General features: G+C 36.3%; 1 protein-coding gene across 1 annotated transcript; it reads left to right on the top strand.

The window, feature by feature from the left end:
- Positions 1 to 3,963: 3,963 nt before the first annotated feature.
- On the top strand, positions 3,964 to 7,379 carry LOC136345101 (C-type lectin 37Db-like). The gene is made up of 4 exons (XM_066293521.1): positions 3,964 to 4,078; positions 6,658 to 6,711; positions 6,767 to 6,943; positions 7,001 to 7,379. Exons 1-4 carry the CDS (start codon positions 4,003 to 4,005, stop codon positions 7,273 to 7,275), a joined length of 582 nt encoding a protein of 193 aa, XP_066149618.1. The 5' UTR covers positions 3,964 to 4,002; the 3' UTR covers positions 7,276 to 7,379.
- The last annotated feature ends 10,712 nt before the right edge of the window (positions 7,380 to 18,091 follow it).

Consider the following 18,091-nt stretch of genomic DNA (forward strand, 5'->3'; position numbering starts at 1 on the left):
CCTAAAGACAGCCGGAGGGCCATTCGTCTTAATATAAAGACGTTCACATCTCATTACCAGGGAGGGTCCGTCAAGACTATTGTCAAACAACCGCCCAGTTTAAAATTGCTTTCTTTGGAGGGTACATTAACGAGGATCCAAGGAAGAGAAATGGAAATGGGAGGTTAAATAAATGACTGTGACTGTCACCGAGGAGTCATTTTAACCGATTTTAACATTCTAACTTGGAAACTTGGGACAATTTCATTACCTGCTCTATTATGTCATAGTTGATATTAAATTTTAGGAGTTGCTGCTGGCGTCTGCAAAACCTTTTTAGCTTTCAGTCGCTAATTTATGGATAGTAAGTTGTATTATGGCGTATGTTAGTAGGTAAATTAAGTGTTATCATAAATAAACGAGCTCAGGTATAGAGGTCACGGTAATGCCTGTTTCAACTCAAATGGAGCCGCTAAGTTCGTTTTATGATGTAAAGAGCTACAGTCTTACCTTAAAAGGAGCTTAGAAGGAAATTAGGAATATACGAGGATAGTCCCAAAAGTATCCGACCTAACCCTTAACACTATCGTTGCTGCTAGATTAAAGTACTCAACTTTTGGAAACGGAATAATTTGTGAAGGGAATGTTTCCATTTTAGCCAAGACGCGATGATATTTGTTTTATTATAAATAAATTCTGCGCGTATGTCAGACTGACACGATTCGCGACAGGAAGTATTATCGTGGTTAATTTTGTATAAAAAAACTAAAAACAAGAATTAAAATTAAAACATAATTAATAATTTCTTCAAGCTAGCCGCGTTTGAAATTAAGGTCCATGATCTCAGCCTAGACCAAACCTAAACTTAAATAGAAATTAATTTTAAAAACAACTGACCCTAAATACTACGCGCGCTAGGGATATTTTATTACGAGTTTAAATCTAGGCATATGAATAAATAAAATCAATCATACAAAAAAATAAGCGGCCATCGTTGGATTTATTGAGTTCCCAAGTCCTGATATATTTTATGCCATTCAACACGAAAAAAGTTCAAACTTAGAAAATTTTTAGGTTTTCGTATGTAATAATTACGCGCTGTCCAGCGTACGAGCTCGTTCATGCAGTGCGCACTTCGTACTTGAAAATAAACTGGAAGCCTACATATGACACAGATCCTTGTTGTGCACACTGGGGCTAAAACACATGCGTTACGGATTCATGACGTTCGCATTCGATGGGTTAAAGAGCACAAATTTTAAAAAATATTACATTATTTCTCAACAAACTAGTCTCTTATCAGATTTGAACACTTTTCCCAGTATTACGCCATGAAAAAGCTTTGAACGTTTCAAAATAGGCATCGATCTCGGACTCCACCTCTTTATTGTTAGCAAATATTTTTCCATCGAGCCATTTTTTCAAGTTTGAAAATGAAAAATAATCCGAGGAGACTAAATCTGGCGAATAGCGTGGATGAGGAAAAAGTTCGAAACCAAATTGATTGATTTTGGCCATCGCGATGATGGAAATGCGGACTGGTGCGCTGTCTTGCTCAAGGAAGATTTTTTTTTAGCCAAATGCAGTCGTTGTCTCCTAATTTATTCCCTTAAACGCTGCAATAAATTTGTATAATATTCTCCGTTTATTGTCTTTCTTCTAAAGAAATAGTCAATAAAAAATTATCCCTCGTGCATTTTAAAAAACTGACGCCATCACCGTTACTGCTGATGGAACGGTTTTCGCCTTCTTTGGAGCCGATTCTCCCCTTTGAGTCCATTGTTTTGACTGCTCTTTCGTCTCACGTATTAAATGATGGACCCATGTTTCATTCATGATTATGAATCGACGCAAAAATTCAGCTTTATTGCTGCAAAACTTTGCCAAACACTTTTTCAAGCATTCTCACGGCGCTGTTTTTGTTCAATTGTGAGCAATCGCAGCATTGATGTTTCGCACAGCTTTCTCATATCCAATTATTCGGCCATAAATGCGATGTACAGTACTTTTTGAAATCTCTATCTTCCAGTACAGTTTAGTGGATTTTCACAAGAATTTCTGGAGTAGCCAAACCATTCAACCTAAGGGTTTTTCTGGTTTGATCGTGAGGACCTATGAGAAGACATATAGACGTCACTTATAAACGTTGATATGGATCATGCCCTTCGCAGAAGCAACGTGTTAAAATGTTAATTGCAAAAATATTTTAAAGTTTAGATTTAAATCATTTAGACTAAAATCCTAAACTGCTGGGGACCAACTAATCAGAGTTCTGACTGGTCAATCAGAAGAAAGAAGGAAGATACCAAACCCTGCTCATTTTTTCTCCAGAGTTTTCCCAAGACAGAAATAGTTTGGGACTTGAGCCGAAAGGTAGTATTCCACGTTTTCCTCTTAATTTTACGTTAAAACCTGTTTTCGTGCCCAAGATACACATAAGAAGTAATCACTTTGATCTCAATACAGATAATTGTTGAAGTTAACGATAGTGTCTTTTCTTGGCTATCAAACTGATTTTCGTGGCTGTATCCACGTAGAAGATAACACTCGTTATAAGAAGACCTTTCCTGAAGACTTCAATAGGTTACTACGGAGTTCGTCGTGGCAGCTCGTTCCACCGTCTTTAAACTCGGCGACTCAATATTTTATAATTGTAAACGAAGAAACGGTTTCACTCAGAGATGAATCTAACTCTGCTTTGATGTTGGAAGGATCAAGACCCTTTAATTCAAAGTATTCAATGACGTATCGATGACCAAATTTTTCCATGTTTACAAAATCTCGAAAAGCGTTCATTAAAAAGGGCTCGGAAACAAACACAAATCAACGCAGAAAGCTCAAACTTTAGATATACACTTTTTAGGGTAAAATCTTTGTATTATATGCAAATTTTTAACAAAAAATCACCATCTATATATCAAGTCATGTAATTCTGGGACCACCCATGCAAAATGTTCGTTCAGAAACAACGGCAGCTAGTTTAGGACTAAGAGTACGGCTCTGAAAAGCTAAACAAAAAATTCTTAGCAGTATGTGACCTTTGATGTGCCAGACCCAATATTTTCTGCTTCTCTAAGGCTCAAAGTAAATTTCAAATGATATCGATCTGCTCACGTTCATATCTTAGATTATTGACTCAACTACAAACCTATATTTGCTTGCTCATCAGAAGAATTCCCGACTGCCTCAATTCCCTTTCGGTTGTTCTAATACGAACCAAGTTAAATTTATTCGTCTCTCTCCCTCTCTATTCGTTTATATTTACATTGCCTTTGATGTCGCCCATGTGAGGAATGTGCATTTTTATTAAGGAATGTAAATACAAAAGCCAGTAATTTTTCCCAGAGCAGCTCTATGTATATGCAGGTCAAAAAAAGCTGCGAGTGGCTTGCACATTTTTAATATCGTTTAGTGAGCAAAATGTTCAAAAACAATCCTCAGTTCACGTTCCAAACGGGAATAAATCCTCTAAACTTCCCCCTTTTAGATCTATTACATTCATTCGTCATTTCGCTTCGACTCTAAAAATGGAAGTCTCTTCCAGCCCAAGTCTTATCGTTTATGATCTGATTTTACTTCAGAGGTGGACAATACAAGGGTTTAAGGGGGTGGAATAGAAAGGTGTTTCTAAAAGCGTCAAATATATATAAGGGTGAGAATGGCACCTAAAATACGTGAAAGGGGAACGTCACGTATCAAATAAAGATAAGGGCCATAAAATGTATTTTTAGGAGGGAAACACTTAAATGCTCTACAAAAATTTCCTGCTTATGATTTAAGTGTTTTGAAATTAGAGATAGATATGAAGTCTACTTTCATATCTAAGGCCATTTTTAATTTGAATTGTGAATTAACATAAATAATATAGTTAACTGTTTTGAATAATATAAATTATCAAAATGCACAGGAAGCGAATGCGATAAGACCACATGAATACTGTGGAAACGATGAAAATAAGGGACGGTGGTAAAATTTTTACTATATAAAGAACTCAATTCTAATCATTTTTCCATAAGAAATTAAATGTGCAAGCAAGTTAAAATGGAACGTTGTGGTACTTTTATTTTTATTTGCAATTTTGTTTTAATATTAACAACTGGTAAGTAAATATGTAAAGTTAGAAACTTCGTTTACTTTTAAGCATTGTTCGAGTTAGATAATGTAGACTTCTCTATGGTGTAACGGTTGGGAAAGATGCAAACTATCTCCTATAAAACCCTTAATGGTGTGTTAAAAATTTTCTAAACTGCCAAAATATCGAAAACTGCTACACGTTAATATTTTTTTAAATGTGCGTATCAGTGCACCCACTAACAACGTATTTTGTGATATTTCCGTAAGTGTAGCTACACGAGCCTCAAAGTAATATACTAATCTTTATTATTTTAAACAGGGCAGTTTGTATGTCTGTTCGTATCTCTAAAATCATTCAAGAAGGTTTTCATTGCTGGTCGTCCTGCATTATGTACTTATAAAAAAGTACTCAACCCCAACCATCTTGAAAGATGTTTTGTGGCTCAAACGCATCAAATATCGATTGGCCATCGAAACACTAAATTTTTGGATAAAAAACGTGCGGTTGAAATCTGACAAACAATGGTTTCTGACTACCAGAACGTCATGAACGACAACACTACGAGAGATGAGATTTGGTTTTATGAATACGGCCCCGAAACAACCGACCAATCGAGTGGGTATCGTGTAGAAGGTGAACCAAGACCGAAAAAAACCGCGCCACAGTCGTTAGAAAATCAATATCATGTTGACAGTTTTTTTTTATTAGGTGTATACCTATGACCCCGCGTTTTTATTTCTAGTTCTATTTTCTTTGAAAAAATATGTTTTTATTTAAGGAATTTTATTTCATTTTTTGCTCCGTATTACCAGCTTTCTATTTACATATGATAATTGCTATATGACCTTTTAAAGCTTTTCAATTAAGGTTTAAATATGTCCAATTTTGTGCCGAATAAACATCATTTGCGGGAAGCTTTGCTCTTCCTTTTCCATCTTAAGAAAAACGCCACTGCCGCTCACCAAATGCTCGTTGAGGCTTATGGCAATGATGCTGCATCTATAAGAACTTACCAACAATGGTTTCTGCACTTCAAATCAGGTGATTTCGACCTCAACGACAAGGAGCATGGTAAGCCATCGAAAAAATTTGAAGACGAAGAACTGCAGGCTTTGCTGGACGAAGACGCCGCGCAAACGCAAGAACAGCTCGCATCTTCCCTTAACGTCACGCAGAAAACGCTTTCGATTCGTCTTCACGCTATGGGAAAAATTCAAAAGGAAGGAAAATGGATGCCTTATGAATTGACGGAAAGGAACAAAGAGCAACGAAAAACGACATGTGAGATCTTGTTTGTACGTTTTCAAAGAAAGTCTTTTCTACATCGTATCGTGACCGGAGATGAAAAATGGCTTTACTTCGACTATCCAAAGAGGAAAAAATCATGGGTGAGCCCGGGTGAGCCAACAACTTCGACCGCAAAGCCAAATATCCACGGGGAGAAGGTATTGCTCTGCATTTGGTGGGACCAGGGCAGCATACTGTATTATGAGCTTCTCCAACCTGGCGAAACAGCCACTGCCAATCGTTACGTCCAACAACTGGTGCAGTTGCGTAATCAACTCGCAGTAAAGAGGCCAGAATGGGCGGATCGACACGACAAAGTCATATTGCTTCATGACAACGCAAGGCCTCATGTCGCTCAACCAGTCAAGAATACCTTGAAGGATTTCAAATGGGAAGTCTTACCGCACCCGCCATACTCGCCAGATATTGCCCCGTCGGATTATCACCTTTTCCGTTCAATGGCTCACGGTTTGGCAGAGCAGCGATTCTAGAATCGCCAAGAAATTCAAGAATGGCTTGATGAATGGATCGCTTCAAAACCGACGAATTTTTTTTACGATGGAATCCATAAACTGCTTAATCTCTGGGAAAATGTTGTCATTAACGATGGAAATTATTTTTAATAAACATTGTTAATAAATTTGTACAGTTTCAAGCAGTTGAAAATGCGTAAAAAAACGCGGAGTCATAGGTATGCACCTAATAATTATCATTGCATTGTGCATTGTGAATTTCTTCCACTAGGCCAAACTGTTAAAAAGAAATATTATTTGAGCATTAAGCGTCGCTTGCGTGAGACTATTCGCCTCAAGAGGCCAAAATTATGAACAAACGATTCTAGTTTTTTGTATCACGTTAACGTACCGTTTCCCACTGCATTGGTTCTACGAGAACATTTTGCCGAAAAACTCTACTCTTATCGTTCCACAACCACCACATTCGCCTGATTTAGCACCGTTGGATTTCTTGCGGTTCAACAAGCTCAAAAGGCCGCTGCGAGGACACCGTTTCCACTTGAATGAGGAGAGAAAAGCCGAATCGAAGAAAGTATTGATGGCCACACCTAAAAAAGACTTCTCCGGCTGTCTCGAGGATTGGTAAGAACGTTGGCATAAGTGCATTGTGTCAGTCAGCGAGTAGTTCGAAGGGGATGAAACTGGTTTGAAAGAATAAATCAAGAATTTTCATTTTAGAAATAAATTCACTTAATTTTTTGCTCACAGCAGTAGACACAGCGCATGCAAAAATGTATATAAAGGGGTTTTGAAACTTGTGCAATATTCCCCACTTTTTCACCCGTTCACTCTCTTTTTCAGATTTTACTTATATTTCTGCCACTGAACATAAAGTTGAGAGGAACGCACCGACTGGTACATATTATTTTACTAAATATGTGATATGAAATAAAACAAAACTAATTTTAAGAATCCGACGTTGCAGGGAATTGTCGTCTTGAAACGAAATATGTTCTAAATAAAACTACTGTTACTTGGTTTGGAGCTTACATTGCATGTCTTCAAAATGGAATGGATCTCGCCATCATAAAATCACAGGAAGAGGAACAAGCGTTAGAGACTGAGTTAACGAAGTATTGCATCAGTAGTAAGCATAAAGAAAATTTCCTCTGTGTCCAGTTTCACGTCTAAAATTACAATTTAGCTGGAATAACTCGTGGATACTGGATCGGGGGCTCCAGACAAGGATCACCAAATGACGCATATCTCTGGTTTGCCACAGGTGAACCTATGGTTTACAACAAATTTTCGAAGGGTCAGCCTGATAGGGCTGGTGGTGTTGAATCTTGTGTACACCTATTTAATACAGACAACCACGAGTACTTTTGGAACGACTGGGGATGTATGAATAAAATAGGTTTTATTTGCCAGGTTCGGAAAAATTCTGCAAACTGCTGTAATCTATGCAATATCTCTTGAAGATCACTGTTGTAATGCCTGTTAGTTTTTTTCTCATTTTCTGTCTCGAAACTAAATATTAATGGCAATGGTACATGGAAAATAATATAGTTGGATTAAATTAACGATCATTTTTATTTTTAATGAAAAACATTTATGATGACGTAAATGGCTTTTACTAAACTCTTCGATACTAACGTTTTCTTTCTATTGTGTATGAGGCCCAAGTGAACTGAATTATGTTGAAAAACCTCCTTCCGGCGAATATAATAATATTATTCTATTTAACGAGCTTCAACCCTAAAAACCCTAGTCAGGCTTGGATTGCCGGAATAATTTCGCAGAGCACAAGGGGGGTAAAAAAGAATATATAACACATTGTATGAGTGTCCTCCGAATCCTTCCAATAAGGCCAAAAAAGCCGGCGTTTATCTGGGGAAGGTTTACTTTGAATAGAAATGGTTTCAATAGGATTATTTCAATTGCAAATTTGGCCCCCAGTTTAAATAGTTCCTTTTTGGGACAGGAACTCACTTCTTTCCAGTAATTTTCAAGGGGGTTGATAACGGAGGTAGCAGTGGCGCAGTGCCGCATCAAGTTGTCTTGTGCATGAACGCACACTTCTTCACATTATTTACCAAATTCATTATCCCTATGACTAATTGCTGAAACGATCTATGAAAAGAATTATACAAGTATATTCAATTCCAAAGTTTCATCGCTAACTAATTCGTATCTGGTGGATAACAACTACGTCCATGTTGGTCTCCATTTCATTTCCCCAATCATGGAGATTCTGATCGGTTTGTCTCGAATCGCAAAACCATTTAATTCCACCGAAATATACCCTCGAAGTAATTACGAGGGTGCTTTAAGTTGTTCGGAGTTCGGAAATACTTACCTAAGATGGATTTACACACAAGACATTGTGGACAGTTTCCTAATATATCTTGTTTGCTCCAGTTGCCGGGTGTGCTCTGTTTTCCGACGTCTCCAGACTTCACTCTTGCAGAGAACTATTTGAGTTAGACGTAACTTGCACTAATTTGTATTAAAAAGACTGATGGAAATCGGGGGTGTTAATGCAAAATTAATTTTTACATTAAGGCCAGTGTGTTAAACTACAGGTAATTTCAGTTCGGAGGTAATTTTCTGTGGTTGGTTTTAAGGATCGTAGCTTCGTTGGGGACTGAAGTCAAATAGACTTGTTTATTTAAGCTCGTCATGACTCAATTCACCACATTATTCTTTCCGAGCTCATTCCGGCCCCTATCGCTAAAAAACGTGTGATTCAACCGTGTATCACGCGAGAGAAGCCGGAAACGGAGGCAAGAGAGTAAACGTTGATTCTCGGTATACAGCGCAGCTCTAAATTCTCCCTCATGTTAACTTTTTAACTAATTTTTTTTAAATTGAAAAACAACATTAAATACTATAAAAAATACTGTTTTTTGACGTTTGTTTAGTTTTTTAAATGTTATTTACATCACCGATAGCGCAAAATCACCATTTTTTAAAATTCAAACATGGATCCAGTGATACTTCGAATTGAAAGTCTTTCCAGATTACATTCAACGCGTATCACGACCCAAAATCTATCAATTAGTTTTTAAGAAAAATAGGTATAAATTTGGTTAAAAAATTCATTACAAACTCAGTTAAATAGTACGTAAACTTATGTGCTGATAAGAAATTAATTTTTTTTCGATTTTTTGTTCATAAAGTCTTTAATTAAAAAAAAAGAATAAATAGAATTAAAAGATAAATGAAAATCAGAAAAGCCGTCCAAACTTGGAAAAAACATGGTTGCATAGAGAATGGAAGCAGCTTCACAATAATGTGCCACTCGACCCATTTTGCCATTTAATGTTTTTGAAGGGGTTGCTCTGGGCGCTTGAGAGATGTGACAATTACATCGAAACCAAGATAAAATTTGCTCCTCCTTGAAGTTAAATGTAACAAACTATTGTGATTAAGAAAGAAGTAAAATTTATTTATAAAATGAAAAATATTTATTTTTTAAAACAAATTTCATCATTTTCGAAGCACTTCCAGTCTGACATAATGCACTTATGCCATCGTTTTTCCAATTCTCGAAAGTTAGAGAGGTTTTTTTTCGGGATCGCCTGCAATACTTTCTTCGATTCGGCTCTTATCTCCTCAATCGAATCGAAACGGCGTCCCTAGAACGATCTTTTAAGCTTGTTGAACAGCCAGAAGTTCAACAGTGCCAAATCTGGCGAATGCGGTGGCTGTGGAACAACATGGATCGATTTTTTGGCAAAATGTTCATAAAGGATCAATGCAGTGTCGAACGGTGCATTATCGTGGTGCAATGAACAAGAATAATGGTCTGCTCATAATTCTGGCTTGAAGCGAATAGTATTACTCAAACGACGCAAAACACTCAAATAATAATTTCCGTTGACAATTTGGCTTGGTGGAAGAAATTCATAATTCACGACTCTCCAACAATCGAAGAAAACTGTCAACATAAGTATTAAGTCTTGGGCTCTATAATTAAGACCTTACGTCCCTTACCTTACGACTATTAAGACCGATGTATTAACTATTAGTTGTTTAGTTTAAAGGTTTAAGTCTAAATCCATTCTATGCCCATATCACCAACTGTTTAATAATATTCCCAGCATGGCTAAATTGCGGTACTATTATGCCCTGACAAGAGGGTCAGTGGGCAGAGGAACTTTCCACCACTTTTCTTTGATGGAACTCGGACGCAATTTGGGAGTAAGCATGTTTTGTAGTTAGCGTGACTGCAATAAACCATTAAAGGGCCAATTTAGCTCTGAACCTTAACGTTACTCTTTAAAGAGGTAAGTACCAAATTAGCCGCTAATGTATTCTGAGTAGGAATATGTCTCGACCTGGTACCCTTGGGTACTTAAGAACTGAGTAAAGCGGCCAGATCGTTCTTTTTCATTACTCTCGAATCGAACTTATTCAGGTCTTTCGAATTTCTCGATATTGTTATTTTTGTTTAAATCTTCTTTTTAGCGTATTGTTCGTCACATGGATTTAGTTAAACCACTAGTGTTCTATGGTGGCTCGATATCAACTTTCGCTCAATTGTACCTGTATATATCGATATTGTTTCAGATTAGTTAGTAGTGGAATCGATAAATCTTTGCTCTCGTTAAACGGGTTGTTGATTAATTTTGACCAGAAAACAGTGTCCCCGAGATTGCGATGTCAAGGTGGTCCGAACGTGAGCATTCAGTCTACGATTATCGTGATCTAACGAGTGGATCCAACGAGCTGGATCAGCCAGATTTGAGCTTTCGTTCGGGACTAAATAATAAATTTGATTTTTGGGTGATTGACGCGGTTTTATCGATCTTCATTCATCTTTTGCACGATATTCGCCCGATTACTCGGTTGCTTTGGGATCACCCTTGCAGATCTAAATGAAACCTCCCGTAATGATGCATTTCATGACGTTCTGGTAGTTGAAAATCGTTATTCGAACGGTTTCAATGCGACCATCTTTTTTCCAAAAAAATTTGGTGTTTTTGGAACCAATCGAGGTTTGTAGCCTTTAAGGCACAAAACATATTTTAACATGATTAGAGCTCATCCATATGAAATATCCAGAGCATCAGCAAGGTCTCTAATTGTCAATCAATGATTTTGAAGTACCAAATCTTTGATTTCCTGGACGTGGCTTTCATCGGTAGTTGTTGATGGTCGTCCAGGGCGCTGTCTACTTCGAACTGCTTCTCGGCCTCCTTTAAAGCCTTTGTACCACTTAATTTTTTTTTTCAGAACGTAGCCGGATCACTGAAGACCTTCTGCAACATCCTCAACGTTTCCGCGGCAGAATATTAATTCCGCAAAAAAAACTAATGTGAATTCTTTGTTCAACAAAATCAGCCACGGTAAAAATCGAAAAAGTCGCTTTTGTATGTTTACAAAAACACGTGTAGCTTTGCTGTAATTGAATATATTGATGTGACAATTTGCAAAGGTGTCACAAACAGTACTGCCAACTTACAACAAAAAATTTATTTCCTGATTTGGCAGTACCTGCAAAGTTTGAATGAAAAATTCACCTTGTTTTTTGATCACAGGACCACTTAACAATTTTCCCATATTTAGGCGAAATCGAGTACTTAGCGGGGTGTAAATTTTAGTTGGGACACTCCGTACGATTAAATAATACCTGCCACAATGGAAAGCGAAATGGAGCATTGCCATGGATGTGGCTAATAACTATAACTAATCAGCTTAAGGTTGTCGTTCAAAGGAAAACTCTTCATTTTCCATATGTAGGCTCCAACTAATTGTACTTTTCGGATTTAATTTGGAACACTTAAAGGATTTCGATCTTGGCGCGACAGAAACATCACCAAGATGACTAATGAGCTTGCAAATTGATTCCTCTTCCTTTTGAGACATTCTCAAGAAGGCGTTTTAGTATTTTTACTAGGAAAATCCTACTTGAATAGTTTTAGCATGTTCAGCAGAATTTAAATTCTCGAATGCTTATTCAGTTATAATCAACTCCGAACCGAGAAACTTTATGCAGTAAAATCTTAAATTCACCTCTTACTGGCAGTCGACGTTCCATGTTCGGTTTCAGTTTTAAGAGGATTCTTGCTGCTTTTACCGGGGAAATTTTTATTTTCAAAGAGGTCCTTGAAAACCGTTTTTAAGGGTGGAAAACAAATCGGCCGGAGCACTATAATTAATCCATCAGTGGGGCCGGAAATTACAGTTTCCTCTTATCCGATATTTCACTCTACTTACCCTTCCCAGCTAAGCCGACACATTTGTTTAGAAAATAATCTGTCCAAAAGTGAAGCTCCTGGCTTTGGGGTGGAATGGCGGAAAGCGAACAAAGAAAGGTTCAAGCGGTAACAGCTGCATATTTCGGATGTAAGTGATGGAATTCTGAAGAGCTGTCTTATAAATCATGGTGTAGCTTTTTTACCTAAAGGGTGGATAAAATGGGGATATTAGAAATTCTGGAGTATTGTAGTTCGTCTTAATTGTATCAGTCAAATAAAGCTGTGTGACAGATGAGAAAATTGTGCTAATTCTAATTTTTCCTAAAGTTCTCCAACCAAACCAGCCTTATAAATTAAATAAAGTTGGTTTCTCGCCTATATTTCCCTAGAAAGTTGTTTCAAATATTTAATAAAACTTGCCGTGAAACAGATACTTTGCATTAGTTGAAGCTAGTTTATTTCCCAAACTTTTCAACAAATCAGGTAACAGTCAGCGTGTTAGTTTTAATTGGGTGTTCTCTTTAATTTCCGTACAAATTTGATTTAAAGCTCAAAACAAAAATATCACAAAACATTTCTCTTGTTTTGCGTTTGTTCAAGCTTGTTCCGTTCCGAAACTCTTTTATGAATCAAGTTGAAATTTCACCTCCAAATTACGGTCAAGTTTTCAACTATTCTAGAGTCCCTCAGTAATTCTAGATGGTATCTTTATTTATTTTGTTGCCCTTTTGAAACAAAAATGTGACAAATACTTCTCTATTTTATATTAGGTCGAGCGTTGCTCTTTCTAAAACTATTTACGCATAAGGTTACACTTAATACGATTTAGCTAAATTTAGGTTATATGTGCGAAAGCCAACAGTTTAGCATGTAGAGAGTGTCAAATTTTAATTTATCCCAACTTTTGACAACTTTTCGCAATTAATTGGGACAAAAATTTGAAAGAAGAATTAATCGAAATTACTCCGTAAATTGTGTAAAATCATTTCTCTTATTATGCATTTGTTAGTTTAGTTGACTTCCACAAGGTGGTTAATCATTCCTTAAAAATAAATCCACAAGACTTCAAAAATCCTGCATAGAAAATGTAGAAAACAAATAAAAGCAAACATTGACAATGGTTAACGATACTTTGGGCGGAAACAAACAGGGAAACCGAATTACATTGAAATTCTAAAGGTAGCACAATGGAACCATTACTGTTCGTTGAGTTCTTTGCCAATTATTTTTCATCAGTAGAAATACAAGCATTTACGCAAATTGTATATTTAGCATATTTCACATATTTCATGCAAGTTTTTAAATATTTGCATATTCGCATAGTGATTTGCATAATATACATCTGGAGATCTTTCACTGGATACCTCCCAATCTTTTTCCGCACCCTGTTCCAAATGTCTCAGACAACACAAAAGGCGTTTTCATGAATTTTGTTAGGCGAAGCGAATAGAGATATGAGTTTCCCTATCCTTGAAAGTTTTTACCAAATTGGATACACTATGAGAGAACGATAATCAAGCTGGAAGGCATCAAGAAGTAATTTAATTCTCAACAGGGTACGTCCTGTTCGATAACAAACAAAAAGTAGTATGAGATACATGAGTCGTAAGATTCGTCCGACAATTACGAGTCCAAGTGCAAAACTCGTCTCTCGGTTCTCCATTTGACAAATGTAAACCGGTGCGATAATGAGTTACCTTATGAAACTCGTGTGTTAAGGAATTGCACATTTACAGAAGCAACATTTCATGTAGATTTTGTTGAGAAATGTTTGCTGTAGTTTGGATATGTCGTAGAAGAGAGGAATTATATTTCCACTTTTGAACAGCAATGTGTCGTTGACTTACTGACACTATCATATAGTTCGATGTTAGAGATTCTTAAAAGATTATTGGGTGGACTTTATTGAATACTATTGTTGCTCTGATGTGTCAAGTGTTGAGCCGGGAGGGTATAGTTTATACCAAGCTTGTTCACAGTACGTTTTGAGATATTTTATGAATGGTCCAAAAATTACTATTTTCGATGAATGTTAGGGAGGGCGAGGTGAAATGTTCTTCGAAGAATAAGCATTGCTGATGCCTTTCCAGAGTTTCTTGCAAAATATCAATTTAAATATAAAAGGGTATCCAATAGTCAAAATTTTAACAGATTTCTTAATGATTGTCGGGATTAACCAAAAATATCGACACAAAGGGGTCAAAATGGGTTAAAAACTTCCCAAAGAACCTAAAAACGCCTTAATTCACATGGAATTTTATAAGAAAAAAATGAAAAAATACATTTATTGATTAGATGAGTAACCCTGTATTCATGTTTGTTACGTCAAAAAATGCAAACTAAAAACAATATTTGATAGGTTCCAGCATTTTCATGAAAAATATTTCTTTCGAGTTTAACGAATTTAGACGGACGTTTGGTGCTGTATGTAAACTAGTCAAAGTGAATTAAAAACTACTTGTTATTATGCTTGCCATTTAGTATCTTTTTGGACATGAACCACTGAAGACACGTTTCTTTTACAGATGAGTCTAGAAATCGACTTCGCTACGATACACGCATTCGAGCTTGTAGACGCAGAGATGAGCGATTTAAACCGTCAAATGTGAGAGAAACTGTCCATTTCGAAGGGGGGCTCCACTGTGTTCTAGGGAAGAATTTCTTGAACAAGGTGCATCACTGCAAATTTTCAAAGTGGAATGATGAATGTTTATCAGTACTTAGAGGACATCGTAGAACCTTGCTTCATCTTATTTGTAGCACTGTAGCAGAAGAAGGTTCAAAGTTTGTTTTTCAACAAGATAATGCGAGACCCCACACCGCCCAATTAATAGCGTAATACCTTTAGAAGCACAATATCGAAGTTCTGAAGTTGCCCGGCATTTCGCCAGATCAGAACTCCATAGTATATCTTTGGGATGTTCTTCGGGGACGGCCGAGAGGTCGTCCATCTGCCGAAAATTTTGATTACCTGGCAGAAATGCTGCGAAAGAATGGGAAAACCTTCCAAAGGAAAATGATAGAAAACCTAAACAAGTCTATACCCATATGGTGTCGAGAAGTCCGGTTAGTTCGAGGCAGACACGCCCATTATTAATTTTCTTTGTTTACTGCATTTGACAAAACAATTCGGCAAAAACTAAATACTTGAAGTGATTTTTTAACATCCTTATCAATTTCTGGTCAATTTTAAAAAACTAAACGTTATGTTTAAACCTAAGTAAACCAACATTTGTTAAGCTAAAAAAAATGTACAATTAATTTTATGAGCATTTAAAGAAGCGTTTCTTTATTCGTTTTAATCTGTTTATAAAATATATCCAGCATCACAGCAGTGTATACTTAGCAGACTTTCTACAAGTTGGTCAAATCAGTCTATTTCTCTGAACAAAGTACCCATTTAAAGTACCTTCAACTACATTAAGTTTAAACTGAAAATTCCTCGAGAAATAAACTTTACGTCTAATCCTGGCGAAATATAATTTAGATTAAACGCCGCAAAGATCCATTCAGCGCCTTAACTAAAGGTGTTTATCAGCCCTTGACGCTTTCATCCACAATAAAGCCCTTTAAACCACGAAGTTATTATGGAGAAGGACTAGAAACTTGAAAATGTACGGCGGGCTTTCACACCCCTAAGTAAAATCGATTTCTTTTCAAAGGCGACGTTTCGGTTTTTGTACTATAACATAACGGGATATATCAATTAAGTTTGGTGACATTTCAATCGCGTAGGGAAAAAGACTTTAAGAAGTCTTCGAAAATGCTTCGAGGAAGATTGATCTGAAGTTGCTGTTATTGAACGTTTTCATATAGTTGTCTAGAGGTCAATGTGGCAACGTTAGAGGAAGCGATCTTGGGAACATTAGCTATGTCCCTTCAAGAGCAGGACACGGAAATTAAATTCCCGTTGATAAATAGTTAATTTTCAGTCATCCAGTTACATGGCGACGGGTTGATAAAATCAAAATCCGCCTCTGTATTAGCATGATTTATCCCTTATGCTGTATCCTGTCAGCGGGTAGGTAAACTAAGTTTAATGGTATAAATTTAAATGCGCAATTACCGATCAAGATCAAACTTGATCAAACCTGTAATAATTGAAGTCACAGTTTAATTTCTGGCGATGACTGCAGCAGGGCAGACAAGAGGGTTCAAGGAAGTGACGAAGCTTGTGCAGTGGGGAATTTCCTCCGACAGATTAAAGAAGAAATTTAACGAACTGAAGGCCTCGCGAGGAGGAGTGGTTTCAATGTGCATATTGCCACCCTCAAGATCACATGTTTTCCAGTTATACTTCAGAACCATGAACTCCAACTTAAAATAACAAATTAAGTATTCAGTCTTCAAATGTTTTAGTTCTTGTGCGGATGAGCACGAAATTATGAGAGCAAACATGTTTATTAAAAGTAAACTGCGCCCAAGAAAATATTTTTCAGGTTACAGTACTTCATAGGATAATATAATAATTTTGCATTGAGTACAAACTATAGATCCTCACAATACAGGCAACAGCACTGAAATGTTCTTTTTTCAAAGGTCAATAAAAAAATGTACTCAGTATATATACTTATTTTTTTCTATCATTTAGTAATAATGACATGGAAATTTGCTTAAGTAGTTGTAAAAACAATATTTGATCATTTTTAAGTGTTGGTTTTGATACATTTTAGAATCAGTCCCCTAAAGTTCCTCTCAACATTCTCAAGGTCGACTATCGGTATATTAGCAACTGCGTCACGAATAATGTTATGAAAAAATGTTTCACGGTTGTGGAACGGTTTACGTAAACAACTGATTTGAAGTAGTCTCACAAGAAATAATCGTAGAAAGCCAAATCTGGAGAGCGCACGGGCCGTGCGATCTCACCTCTATTTGAGATTGTCCGGGAAAAGCTTCTCTCTAAAGGCATATTGCGATTTTCATTGTGTAAGCCATCGCCCCATTCTGCCGAAACTATAAGCTGCGTACATCCATGTTTGTGAAGTAATGGCGAAAAAATTATTAATCGTTGCTACATACCGTTTAACATTTACAGTTACCAGGTTATTATCCTCCTAAGAGAAGTAAGACCCAATGATTTCTACTCTTGACAATATATCGGTACTGGTTCGGACTGGTACTGGTAGCTATGCTGGATAGTGTTTGAGAGGCACTTTACGGAATTTATCTAAGAATGAATCAAAAAGAACGGTCGACATTTGTAAAAGATTTTTTTTAACACCATTTAAGTAAACTTTCATGTTATTATAATTAATTGACAAAAAAAACAATATATACCCAGGATTTTTTTTTATTGGCGTTTGATAAAATAAAATTTAAGTGCCACACCCTGTATCTACGAGTCAGAGTGTTGCTCAGTTTTTTTTTAACTTAATAGTTTGGAGTTAATAAACGCAGTAATTATTTAGCTATATTTGGCAGAAAAACGATAATTTAAGTTTAGAAACTGAAACATCAAGTTTTTAACTTTGGGTAAGATCGGAAACCTCCCCAATCAATCCGTTCATTAGATTAGAAGAGGAATTGCTGACTGCTTAAAAAAATAAATTAAAAATAAACTATAAATATACAATTCATTGAAAGGAACGTTATTGTTAGCTAAAAATTTGAACAAGCAATTCAACAAAATCACTAGCAAAAAGAAAAAATTCTTTGTTTTTGCTTTTATTTCTTGATCTGCTTTGCTATCCTCATTCAGTAAGTAAACAGTTGTTTGTAAAAAGTGGTATGAGTAGCTAACAAAAAATACAGGGTGTGTAAGTACCCGATATTTCACACGGTGTTTTTTTAAATAGTTTTAAGGTAGAAAGTTCTTATAAAAATTTATACCGGCTCGTTTAATTTTCAAGATATAGAGAATCAAAGTTGAAAAAATAAATCACGTATTTCTTTGCATCTTTCGATTTCTTTCACTTAACTTTACGAAATATCGTATCTGGAGGTTTTTGGGATGAGAAATTCAAATTTATCAGTGATTTAGTTGTACCTTCTGTAAGGCACCATAGGTGGCCAATAGAATTAATTATTTTAGCATTTTTGGATAATTAGCACGCATGACCAGCTTTAGGTGCGGTTTTTTCAGAAAA

This window comes from Euwallacea fornicatus, chromosome 1 (assembly GCF_040115645.1).
Source record: "Euwallacea fornicatus isolate EFF26 chromosome 1, ASM4011564v1, whole genome shotgun sequence".
Taxonomy (NCBI): domain Eukaryota; kingdom Metazoa; phylum Arthropoda; class Insecta; order Coleoptera; family Curculionidae; genus Euwallacea; species Euwallacea fornicatus.

What these genes read in the sequence shown, in the direction of transcription:
- LOC136345101 (XM_066293521.1), top strand. Translation starts at nt 4,003, where the DNA reads ATGTGCAAGCAAGTTAAAATGGAACGTTGTGGTACTTTTATTTTTATT. An exon ending in TGTTTTAATATTAACAACTG is followed by an intron (nt 4,079 to 6,657) that starts GTAAGTAAATAT and finishes TCTCTTTTTCAG; the next exon opens with ATTTTACTTATATTTCTGCC. An exon ending in AACGAAGTATTGCATCAGTA is followed by an intron (nt 6,944 to 7,000) that starts GTAAGCATAAAG and finishes ATTACAATTTAG; the next exon opens with CTGGAATAACTCGTGGATAC.